This window comes from Cebus imitator, unplaced genomic scaffold (assembly GCF_001604975.1).
Source record: "Cebus imitator isolate Cc_AM_T3 unplaced genomic scaffold, Cebus_imitator-1.0 Scaffold112, whole genome shotgun sequence".
Lineage (NCBI taxonomy): Eukaryota > Metazoa > Chordata > Mammalia > Primates > Cebidae > Cebus > Cebus imitator.
Window position 1 is genome coordinate 508,587 of NW_016107427.1, and position 12,408 is coordinate 520,994.

The 12,408-nt window shown below is 52.2% G+C and overlaps 1 protein-coding gene across 1 annotated transcript in view; it reads right to left on the bottom strand.

The window, feature by feature from the left end:
- Positions 1 to 12,408, bottom strand: part of PCNT (pericentrin) — a 112,547-nt gene that overhangs the window by 22,055 nt on the left and 78,084 nt on the right. Inside the window, exons 28-33 of the mRNA XM_017538476.2 lie at positions 12,234 to 12,386; positions 8,853 to 9,707; positions 7,630 to 7,785; positions 4,957 to 5,667; positions 3,495 to 3,594; positions 897 to 1,051 (exon numbers count right to left, since the gene is read on the bottom strand). Of these exons, the coding sequence (XP_017393965.2) occupies positions 897 to 1,051; positions 3,495 to 3,594; positions 4,957 to 5,667; positions 7,630 to 7,785; positions 8,853 to 9,707; positions 12,234 to 12,386 (2,130 nt within the window). The remainder of the gene's footprint in view (positions 1 to 896; positions 1,052 to 3,494; positions 3,595 to 4,956; positions 5,668 to 7,629; positions 7,786 to 8,852; positions 9,708 to 12,233; positions 12,387 to 12,408) is intronic.

Genomic DNA, 12,408 nt, shown 5'->3' on the forward strand with positions numbered 1-12,408 from the left:
GCCCAGGCTGGTCTCGAACTGGGCTCAAGTGATCCTCCCGACGGCCTCCCAAAGTGTTGGGATTCCAGGTGCGAACGATCACGCCCAGGCAAAAGTAAAACAGGTTTTACTCTGAATGCAGTAGCCCTCACTTATCATCATGGATGGGTTCTTGGAAACCGACTTTAAGTGAAACGTGTGTAACGAAGGCAACCTGAGGGCCACTGAGACAACCGGACCTGCGCCAGCAGCACAGAGCTGTCCCTCACACGAGGTCAGCTTCCAAGAACCCAGGGGCGACGCAAAGTGAGGACTTCCTGTGCAATTTCAGAATGGGTTTCACTGACATGAAAACTGCTTGGGAATCCATTTACTGCCTGAGTAAGACACTGCAGTGGCATGATTCGATCACTCACTTGTTTAGCCAAGTTTTTATCAATGGTTTTGCAATAAAATGATCGCTAAACTGGGTGAGAAAAGAAAGCCTATGAAAAGTTCCACTAAATTCTGCCTTCAAAGCTGACTCAGAGGAGGATGAGTGGCTTCTGTCCCACCCTCTGACGAGAACCTGGCTCAGTCCTACAGCACTGAGAAGTCTGAAGCCCCCGCTTCTCGAGAGGCAGGGCACAGTGGGGAGGAGGCACAGGCTGGCTCTGCAGCTTGGGGCAACACCACCTGCCCACGGGCACATAGGACCCACCCTGCCAGGATGGGAGGAGCCACCCACAAGGCCAGTGCAGAGCTGGGCGGGTGGCTTCCGGAGCCACCGTGGGGGCTGGGCTGAGACTAGTCCTGTCTCACGTGAGTCATTAAAATGCAGGTGCTCAGAGGCTCTCCCTGGTGATGGGACGCCGTGCTCGGGGGATGCCCCAGAGGCCGCACCTGTGAGCTTCGAGGGCCATCCCCGCCCACCCTACCTTCATGTGCTTCGGATGGATTTCCTTCTCCTTCATGGCTTCCGGCAGTGGCTGAAACCTTCCAGAGACGGGAGCAGGGGTCACAGGACCAGCAGTGTGAGCCTCAAGGCCTCCGGACCCTGGGCTCAGTCTTGCTCCAAAACCTGAGCCATCACCTAAAAACACCATACTGTCAGGGTCCCACCTGCAGCTCTCTGCAGGGTTCTGCAGGGGATACGCCGCAGAGGCAGGGCAGGGGCGATCGGCCCACGGCCCTAGCGACAACCACACCATGAAGTGAACATAGATGGGCCCCAAAAATACCTTCATAAAAACATAACCCAGGTGAGAATGCCACACAAGTAAGAAAACGCAACTCTGCAGCATCCCTGATGCAAGTGCCAGCCTTAGGGGACCTCTGCTCACTTTTCCAGACATGGCCCTCAAAGACTCCACAAAACCTGATGCCTCTGGCAAGCCCCCAAGAGCAGGTGGACATGCGGGGCCTGCACCCTCCATGCCAACCATGGAGCAAAGGCAGCAGTGGACAGGTGTCCGATGCCTGCTCAATAGACGTTGACCATGCCTGCCGTGGGTGCCTACGGTGCTGCTCCTGTGTCTGGTGGGTGCGGGTTCTCAAGGCTGAGAGTTCAAAACCTCCCAGTGCAAGAGGCCCTGGTCCATCCTGGAGAGCTGCAGCTCCACCTGCCCACAGGGAGGGGGAGCTTTGGAAACTGAGGCAGGATTGTGTCAAGGACCCTGGAAAAATGGTGCTGGAACTTCCCAGAGGATGAGGACACCAGCGAGACAGGCCCTCTATGTGGACAAGGCTCCTGGGGAGAGGAGGCTGTGGCGCTCAGGCACCTGGGGTGCCCCAGCACAGCCTGGTGAGAAGAGAGCATGCTAGAGAGGAGCAGAGGCCAACCACGCAGACAGAGGACAGCCTCGGGGATGACCACGACCTCGTCAGAGAAACAATTGCACGTTCTTCACAACAGGAAGCAACAAAGCGCAAATTTTTGTGAGTGTCAGCAAATGACGAGAGAACAGCCTGAAGGCCTCAGGCGCAGCTCGAGGGTGCAGGGTGCTGGGTTGCTGCCTGCCCGCCACAGTGCCACCGGCCACCCATACCGCCCGCGAGCCTTTGTGCCTAATCATGTCGCCAAGTCCCACTTCTGCCCTGAGTATCTCAGCGAAAGATCATAATGAATAAATCTTTGGAAAAATCATCTAATGCAGCAGGTGTCTGAGAAATCCCTGAGGGTGAAGGACTCTGGCATTTCCCTGTGCCATGATCCCACAGCGGCACCCACAGCATGTACCAGGAACACTGGGATGTGACCGCCACGGGCACTGTCACTCAGTGACATGGGCGCCCGGCACCGCGCCCCGGCCCTCTCCATCAGGAGGAAATGGAGGCCAGCAGGTGCCGCCAGTGGGTGGTCAGAGCTCCAGGAGTCCACGACCACATTCCCACTGTCCCACAGGACCCTGTGCTATCAACATGAGCCAAGCTTCCTCTCAGGACCCAACACCTTCCTCCAGGTACAGGGACCCCCTCACCTGTCTGTGCCCAAAATAAACTCAAGAACAACCCCCCCCCCCCACAAAAAAAGAAAAGAAGAAAGGAGATGAAGCTATATGAGAGAGGAACAGTTGGGGTAAGGAAAGAACTCTGAAAAATTTAAAATAACGAGAGCAGAAACAAAATACTTACCACAAACATTGAAAAATAAAGTTCTAAAGAAAACCTCTTAGAAATGAGAACAAAAATAAAAACCAGAGATAGGGGGAAAAAATTAGAGAACCCTGGAGGTCCGACATATTTGAATAACAGTAATTACAGAAAGAAGAGAGAAACCCATAGATATGATCCAAGAAAGGAAGAATGAGGAAGAAGTCCAAGTCGAGGGGTGCGCTCCACCCTGACTGCACAGGGCCCCTCCATGGTCGTGTGCCACTGGAAGGCGCAGGCCCGGAGGCAGTGGACAGGCACACAATCCCCGAAACAATGTGACTTCCAACCCAGCCAACCTACCAACAACCACCAGGTCAACCCCACACACCTCCTGCCACCAGGGAGCCCAGGAAAGCAGCCCCCACACTCCATTGCGAGGACACACCATACCATCAGCGGTGCCTCTGCCCCGAGACCCACGGCAGAGAAAGGGACATCCACCCCAAGGGGAGGGAAGGCAGGGCAGGCGAGCAAGGTAGCAGAGCCTGGAAACATGGGGTGCGCCGCCCCAGTCTCCATCCCACCAAAGACACCTGAACGCAGCCTGTGAGCTTGGGTGTCTTCTCCCTAAAGGACGATACGGGGACAATTGGTGAGATCTGAGCAAGGTCTGCAACTATAGCTGAGATGTCAGCCTTGGGTCAGGGTGAATATTCTAGGGTGGAGCGCAGCCCGAGCTGGCAGCCTTGGCTGTGTGAAAGGCACAGGCGCGTTTTCAGGAGTCAAGAGGCCCCAAGCGTACACCTGACAGAGGGCAGAGCCGGGGCGGAGGTCAGTGCAGGGCAGACGCAGAACCGGGTGAAGGACACAGGGTTCTCTGACTATTCTGTGCTACGAAACCACTGAAATAAAAAACTATGAACAAAAGATAACCAACTCACTTTTCTCACTTCCATCGGTCTTTCCTTCTAATCCAGGAGGAGATGAACTTAACGTTTCTTGAGGATCAAAAGATGTTATAAAATCTTCCACAACTTTCTCCTGTTCAGATAAGGAGACTGTTAAATTGTCATAAAATAATGAGTAATTACATCATAGAGCTGACTTTGCCAGTTGAATTTATCATCTTCCCACACAGACCCCAAATTAAACAACTCAAAACTGGTGAACACATGGAGGTCGAATGCTTCCAATAATTTGGAAGATTCACCCACAGCTCTTTAGAAATATTTTAAAGCAGCCAATAGCAAATAATTTCAGATTTAAATTGTTTTCCATGAAATGACAGTGAATGTTTCCGATAATATATATCTGCTAAATTATTTTTTGAGGCAGGGTCTCACTCTGTCACCCAGGCTAGAGTACAGTGGTTTGATCTCGGCTCACTGCATCCTCAACCTCCCCAGGTCAAGTGATCCTCCTGCCTCAGCCTCCTGAGGAGCTGGGACCATGGGTGGCGCCAGCACGCTCAGCTGATTTTTTTGTAGAGACGGGGTCTCACCATGTTACCCAAGCTGGTCTCAAACTCCTGGGCTCAAACAATCCTCCCACCTTGGTCTCCCAGAGTGCTGGGACTGCAAGAGTAAGCCCAGCTGTACACAATTTTTTATTTTATCTTACTCAAGATAGACAAAATCCCAAAATGATGTTAGAAATAATACGATCTAACTCACAAATTATTAAAATTAATCAGCATATGTGAAACGTGTTAAAAATATGAAGCATTCCTGGGCGGGTGCGGTGGCTCACACCTGTAATCTCAGCAATTTGGGAGGCAGAGGCAGGTGGATCACCTGAGGTCAGGAGTTCGGGACCAGCCTGGCCAACATGGTGAAACTCTGTCTCTACTAAAAATACAAAAATTAGCCAGGCATGGTGGCGTGCGTCTGTAATCCCAGCTACTAAGGAGGCTGAGACAGGAGAATCACTTGAATCCAGGAGGCGGAGATTGCAGTTAGCCGAGATGGTACCACTACACTCCAGCCTGGGCAACAGAGCAAGGCTCTGTCTCGAAAACAAAGCAAAACAAAACAAATGAACAACAAAAAAAAAATTTGAAGCATTCCTAAAAATAAATCTAAGAAAACATTCTGGACAAAGAACCCTATGCCCATCACACAGGTGATGTGTCTGTGGCTGTGCCTGCTGCGGTAAGCGTCAGTGGAGAAGCATGCCCAGGGTGAGTTTGAGGTGGGAAAATGCATCTCAGGTATTTAAAAAATACCTGAACAACTGAAATAATCTAAACGCTCCCATGACGCCAGTCCTGCAGAGCTGGCCCCACACAGGACTGTGAGGCCGTGCGCTGTCAGATGGTGAACACACAATGGCAGCTGCCAGTGACACTGGGCAGGCCACATTCCCCCCAGAAACGCCAGACCTGGGCGTAGGGCAGGCACCTACCACAGCCAGCCTCTCCACATGGTGGTCACCCGGCGGAGACCTGGCCCACTTTGGGGCCAGCAGCGCTGCTGCTGAGGACACGCTTGGGTAACAAAGCAGCCCCGGCCCCTGGGCCTGCAGCAGGGAGGCGTCCACCCTGTCCCGCGGGGAGGTGTCAGCACTACATAGGCTTAAGGCGCCTGAGTGGGGCGTCAGCGGGAGGCTGGGCTGGGGTTCCAAGGTCGAGTCCTTCCTGAGAACCTCAGGGGAGCTCCAGGAAGACAGGTCCAACATCCTGACCGGACCCTTCCAGGGCCTGGCCTCCATGGCACGGCCCTGCTGGTGGGGGCCGCCAAGCAGGCTGGTAGGTGAAGAACAGGGCCTGTCCTGACATTCTGATTTTTCTTGAATGGGAGAATCTGGCACTTCATCTGGTACCAAGGAATCCTGCCTTTTGATGACATCAGTTAGCTCCCCTGTGGCTGTATTGGCATCACACACATCGACAGGGGCTGATTTGTCTGGCTCTTCGCCATCATGGGAACCATCACTCCAGCGGCTCTCCAGAAGGTGTGCAGAGGCCACAGGCCATGGAGATTTCATGTCAGCAGTGTCCACATCCTGCAAAGTCATGGAATCCAGCAAACAGTTCAATTTTTCCTGGAGGTGTTTCACCTGAGCTATGAGGTTGCCCTTAGGCAGCTGACAATCTTCTGGCACCTTTTCCTGACTCTGCAGGTAAAACAGAACAGGCATGGGTGGAATACCTGGCTTGTTGACAAGCAGATTAAGGGAGCCTGTGAGCACTCAGGGGTGAGGCTCCACAAGGAGAGCAGCACACTTCAAGTTTATTTAATTCTATGAGAAACAGAACCACAGTTTACATCTCTTTGCTTTATTAAAAGGCAACTATCATAACCTATTTCTGCAATGATTAAGGACACAAGCTTTGTATAGTGGAAGAAGGATGGTAAGGTTCTATATTTGGACACCGAAAACACAAAATTGTGGTTTATGTGATGAATTTGGAGTTTCTTTGTGTGTAACTTCTAAGAATTTGGCAATCGGCTCAGGCAGGGCTGAGCTTAAGAATTCAAAGAAACGTTCCTGTCATGAGGGCCCCAAGGCTGTTTGCCACAGGAGACATGAAGGGCTCTCTCTACACAGGATGTATTTCCCGAGAGCACGTGATGAGCACGTGCATCAGGTACACAGCTCTCCTCAGAACTGCAAGCCTAGGCCCATCCTTCCCCGACTTCTGTGGAATTCAGACTCTTTCAGGCTCTAAATGCCAATGAAGTGCATGCAGTCTGGGCCAAGGAAAAGGCAGCACCTGCACTCATGCAAGAAACGTCTCAGCACCGTGCGGGACACTCACCAGGGCTGCGAAGGGCTCGGCTGAGCCCAGGTTGCAGCAGGCATTAGATCCACGCATACTTCCATACCACACTTGAGACCCCAAAACATCTGCCCAGCAATTCTGATGTTAGAGCCTCTGGGTTTCAGAGCCTGCAGTAGTTGGGGCATGTTTAGCAATAGCAGGGAGGGGGAGGAGCAGCAGCAGGGTGGGCGGCTGTGTCCAGGAAGAGGAGGAGGAGGAGGAGGAGGAGGGTGGGCAGCTGTGTGTCCAGGATGGCTATGCTGGGCCTGGGACTGGAGGAGGCGCCACTGGCCGGGTGTGGTGGCTCACACCTGTAATCCCAGCAGTTTGGGAGGCCCAGGTGGGCAGATCACCTGAGGTCAGGAGTTTGAGACCAGTCTGGCCAACATGGTAAAACCCCATCTTTAACTAAAACTACAAAAAAATTAGCCGGGCATGGTAGCATGTGTCTGTAACCCCAGCTCCTTGGGAGGCTGAGGCTGGAGAATCACTTGAACCCAGGAGGCAGAGATTGTAGTGAGCCGAGGTCATACCACTGCACTCCAGCCTGGGCAACAGAGCGAGACCCTGTCTCAAAAAAAAGAGAAAAAAAGAAAGGCGCCATCCGTACCTGACGCACCCCCACCTTTGAGGGCAGCCCCCTCAAAGGAGCTTCTGAGGGGGTGTGGAGACTCACCCCTGGAGCACTGGGTGGGAGAAGCACCAGCACCAGCTCTTCTCGCTAAAGCTCAACCCTGCTACGGTTTGAGGTTGTCAAGGTGCAACCTCCTTTGCTGGGGAAAAGAAGCTGAGCTTTTTTTCAAGTGACAGTATGGAGTGAAATGAACAGATTAAAAAAATAAATCTGAAGCCTTTTAAAGTAAAACCGATGCTGGCCATCAAAGTCCTGAGCTGAGGTGAGCCCCATGGGCAATGTGGTCCTCACATAGAAAGAAAACCCCAGGACTAACCCTGGAACAAGTTAAATCCATTTCTATCAATTAAAAGAAAAAACCCCAACTGACTGTTTCAAGAAAGTGGCTTAAATGAAGCACGTGGGAAACTTCACAACAGTTATGGACGGCTCATTAGAATATGTCACTGCTGGCACAGACTACGCTCCCCATCTCAGCAGAATGCCCGGCTCTGCCCAGGGCAGGACTCATGTGTTCTGCACTCAGCCTCTCCCAGGTCGCCTGCACACCTCCCTTCCTCCCCACACCGCGTGTCCAGCCTCTCCCGGGTCAGCCACGCACCTCCCCTCGTCCCCACACCTCGACACCGCGTGTCCAGCCTCTCCCGGATTGCCCGCACACCTCCCTTCGTCCCCACACCTTGCCACCATCCTCCAGACTCAGGCGCATTTCATTTTTCACCAAGAGCAGCTCCGACTGCAGCTGCCTCTGGCAGATGCTGAGCACCGACATCATGCCTTCTTGCTTGCAGAGAGGTGCATCCTTCAACGTCACCAGGACGGGCTGCAGATCACCCTTGACAGAGGAGACAGAGGAAAGCTGAGCGTGCAGGAGGCTATTGTGGGGACTGCTCCTAGGTGGCCTGGAGCTGGGAGCCGGTGCGGCAGCCAGCAGGGATGCCAGAGGGAGGTGGCAGCACTGTTGGCAGCAGAGCACCTTGATCCCAGCAAGCCACATGGACACAGGGCTGAGGACCCAGCAGAAGCTGCCCAACCCAGGGTGGCTCCACAGAGCAAGGCTGACTGGAGCATCTGAGAGCTGGAGCCACTCTACAAAGACCCCAGCAGGTATGGGGGTGGTAGGCAGCATGTCCCCAAGGTTCTGCTCAAACACAAGTGGGAGCCTTAGGAGACGACTCCTGCAGGGCCTCCAGCTCCAATGGTATCTCACACAGGCAGTGCTTATCAACCTGCAAACCGTTCGATCAGAAACCAGGGAGGGAACTCAAGCAGGACCGCCTCCCACAGTGAGCTCCTTTCACGGGACGGTCCCTACCACGTTAAAGAAAGAATTTTTTTTTTTTTTTTTTTTTGAGAAGGAGTCTCACTCTGTTGTGCAGGCTGGAGTGCAGTGGCACGATCTTGGCTCACTGCAACCTCTGCCGTCCAGGTTCAAGTGATTCTCCTGCCTCAGCCTCCCAAGTAGCTGGGAATACAGGCGCCTGCCATTGCGCCTAGCTAATTTTTGTAGTTTTTAGTAGAGATGGGGTTCCACCATGTTGGCCAGGCTGGTCTTAAACTCCTGACCTCGTGATCCACCTGCAGCCTCAGCCTCCCAAAGTGCTGAGATTACAGGCATGAGCCACCACGCCCTGCAGAAAGAATTATTTTTAAAAACTTAAAATGATAAGCTTAAAATGGTACAAAACAGTGAAAGCCTCAGCCCAGCTTCACTGAGTTCTGATCCTGAACCGGCCTAGGCTGGCTTGAGCTTCAGGCTCCTTTCTCTGCTATGTCATGAAAGGAGACAACCACCCAGTGCCAACTGCCCAGTGCCCAGCACAGAGAGAAGTCATTAAAATTAAAGCAGAAAAGGAGTAAGAGTTAAAAAAAAAACCTGCCATGGCCCACAGGGGAGCCTACCCGTGGGTTGGGGACAGCCGGCTCCAAAGCAGCATCATGGGCAGCCTCCACATCGCCGTCCGCGCAAGGCTGTGGGTGCACCCCGGGCACCCCAGTGTGAGCTGCAGCGTTGCAGGCCTGCTGCTTGTCCAGCTCCACCCGGCACCTCAGGAACCGCTGGTGCAGTACCTGCAGCTGGCGACCGAGGCGGGCGCACTGTGCTCGGAGCAGCTGCAGCTCGGGGGGCTCTGCCAGGGCTGTCAGGGGCTGCTGCTCCAAGGTGCGGCGGAGGCGGGCCAAGGCTGACAGGACAGCCTCCAGCTCAGCAGAGTGGGCCGCCTTCCGCTGGTTCAGAGCGTGGATTTCTAAATCTCTCTCGGCAATCATCACTTCTTTCGCTCTCAGTGCTGCTTCAAACTCCTGGATCCTGGAGGCCATGCCTTCGACCTCAGCCTCCCTGAGAGCTGCACTGCGCTCCAGCTCAGCCAGCTGCCGCTCCGCAGCCTCCTCTGCACCCTGGAGGCGCCGCTGCAGGGCCTGCAGGGCCTGGCTGTGCCCGAGTTCCTGCTCAGCCAGCAGCCGGCTCACGGCCTCCTTGGCTTCGAGCGCAGCCTCAAGCTTGCCCTGCAGCGCCTGCCCGCCAGGGCCCCCAGCCTGGGAGCAGAGCAGCTCACTCTGCAGACTGCCAGCCTGACTGTGGCTGACTTCATGCAACACGGGCCCCATGAGGGACAGCTCCTGCTGCAGCTTCTCAATGACTTCATGGAGTTGTTCAATTTCTTCTGCCTTCTCCTTTTGTAATCGTTTTTGGTTCTCTTGCAGATTTTCAATAGTGGCTTTCAGCTCTTCAATCTCAGAGCTTCTGGTATATGTGACCTGAAGAGAGAGCACATTTCAGAGGTAAATTAAAAGTATCCACTTCAGAATATCCCTCCTTCAGGAAGGCATTCCTGGAGTGGAGACTCCACGGCTTGAAAAACAAAGCAGTCACGGAAGCAAACTGCCGGCATCTGAACTCACCATGCCCGCCTCGCTGCTCAGGGGCCCAGGTGCCCACCTCATGCTCCACGCCTGATCGTGGGATGAAGCTCTAATGCAGCCACTTTCCCTGCAAGGACTTCTACAGAATGAGGCTTTCACAACCCTTTAAATGTGATTTTGTTAATATTTAAACAACATTTTGTTTGACTTTCCTGAAGGAACATTAGATTTTAGGTGTCATTCTAACATCAAAGTTTGTTTACTTGTGATGCAAAACATAATCTTCAGCCATTGTTAAGGAAATGTGATTATTTTCATTTTAAAGGGATGAAAATTGAAACCAAGATATTAAACATCTTTCTAAACCCACAACAATAGTAAGTGCAAAATCAGGATTGAGATCTATGTCAATATAGCTCCAAACTCTATTTTCTTAACATTACTGGTAATGACAAAAAACGGAAAAATTCTAACCTATTTGTGTTCTAACAATTTTAAATCAATTTGTTAGAGCCTGGAGGAGGTTCTTGACGCCCTCTCTGCAGAAGATACTACAAAGCTAGAGGCAGCCGTCTCTGAAATGGAGGTTGATACAGATTTTACATTGGTTCCTCCACCTACTCCTGAGCCTTCCACTCCGTCTGTGACTGCTTACGATGATTTAATGCATGAATTACAAACTATTTGCTGGCAAAGCTTGGCTGAACCCTCAATGCAATGACCATCATGGCCTGAACCTTCTGTTCTCTCTCAGCCTTGCTGTAGGGCTCCCAATCATCCATCTAATCAGCCCGGTAAATAAAATCCTCTCTGTTTAAAATGACAGATTAGGCCAGGGAAGGTAGCTCATTCCTGAAATCCCAGCACTTTACAAGGCCAAGGTGAGAGGATCGCTTGAAGCCAGGAGTACAAGACCAGCCTGGGCAAGAGAGTGAGATTCTATCTCTACGGAGAGAAAAAAAAAAAAAACAGCCAGATGTGGTGGTTCGTGCCTGTAGTCCCGGCTACTGGGGAGGCTGAGGCAAGAGAATCGCTGGAGCCCAGGGGATTGAGGCTACAGTGAGCTATGATTGTGCCACCTGGGACATAGAAGGAGGCCTGTCTCTTAAAAAATAAAATAACACAAATAAATAAAATGACATATTAGTTTGGATTTCAAAAATCAATTACTGTACTTTTCCAGGCAATCTGTCTCAAAATCATCAGCAAAGAAGTAGTAAAATGAGCTCCTGTCTGCTTCTCATCTTATTAAGTAAGGAAGAGTTTCCACAGGGAAAACAACTTGTCACCGGGATCAGCCTAAAACTCCCTTTTACTCCACAAAGGTTAAAATCATTCACATGTAGCCTTGGTGAGAGGATCAGACGTAAACATCACCACCCTCAACTGCCTCCCACGCCAAGTGCATTCACCAAGCCCGTGGCGCATGGCCATCACACACGATTCTACACGTCTTTCCGGGGCATCTGGAAAGTCAGGAATGCTCTGCAATTTTGAGTATCATCTCTACTATAAACAGGGGGTTCTGGTTTTCTTTTCTGCTTCAAAAGCACAGCTATATGAAGATAACAGAAAAGATTTAAAAATAGATTTTTTCATATACACTTACCATGTATCCACAGAAATTAAAAAATAATATTTAAAGATTTTTTTCCTATCACGCCAGTGGGAAGAGAAACGGTGAGTGGCCACTCACTGAAGTCACCTCCTTGAGAAGGACAAGTCAGCCACAGCCCCGTGCCTCTCTCAGCCCACAGCTGCTGTCCCGGGGAAGTGCCTCTCTTCAGATCCCTGACCATCCTCAGATCCCCGACCGTCCTCAGATACCCAACCATCGACCGTCCTCAGATCCCCGGCTATCCTCAGATCCCTGGCTGTCCTCAGATCCCTGGCTGTCCTCAGATCCCCGGCCGTCCTCAGATCCCCGACCATCAGCCATCCTCAGATCCCCAGCCATCCTCAGATCCCCGGCCGTCCTCAGGTCCCCGGCCGTCCTCAGGTCCCCGACCATCCCGTCCTCAGATCCCCAACCATCTTCAAATCCCCTATCGTCCTCAGATCCCCGACTGTCCTCAGATCCCTGACTGTCCTCAGATCCCTGACTATCCTGATCCCTGACTATCCTCAGATCTCTGAGCATCCTCAGATCTGTGACCATCAGGGCTGCATTCGGAAAGCAGAGTTTGGGGCAGGGGTCTCGTGCTCCCGACTCAAGATCCCTGGAAAGCTGTTCTGTGCACATGGCCCGGGCGGAATCAGGCGCTCTATGCAGCTGTCTGCCACATGGGGGCCACAGGCGTCTGTGAAGGCCAGACACTCCCCGGCTCCCCACCCACCCCGTGATGAGGGTCCTGCAGCCGCTCCACATGGCACCAGAGTAAGCAATACAAACAGGAGTTGCGTAGGCCTTTTGCAGCTTACCTTCAAGCTCGCGTTCTCTTCCTGAAGTTCTCTGAGGCTGAAGGCAGTCTGGTTGTTCTGCATGTCTAATTTTAAGTTCAGGTGCAGTATTTCTTCATTCTTACTTACTAAGTCACCTTTAATCTTTTCTAGCTGTTCTTTTAAGTCCAAAACCTTTCATTAAAACAAAAGAAGG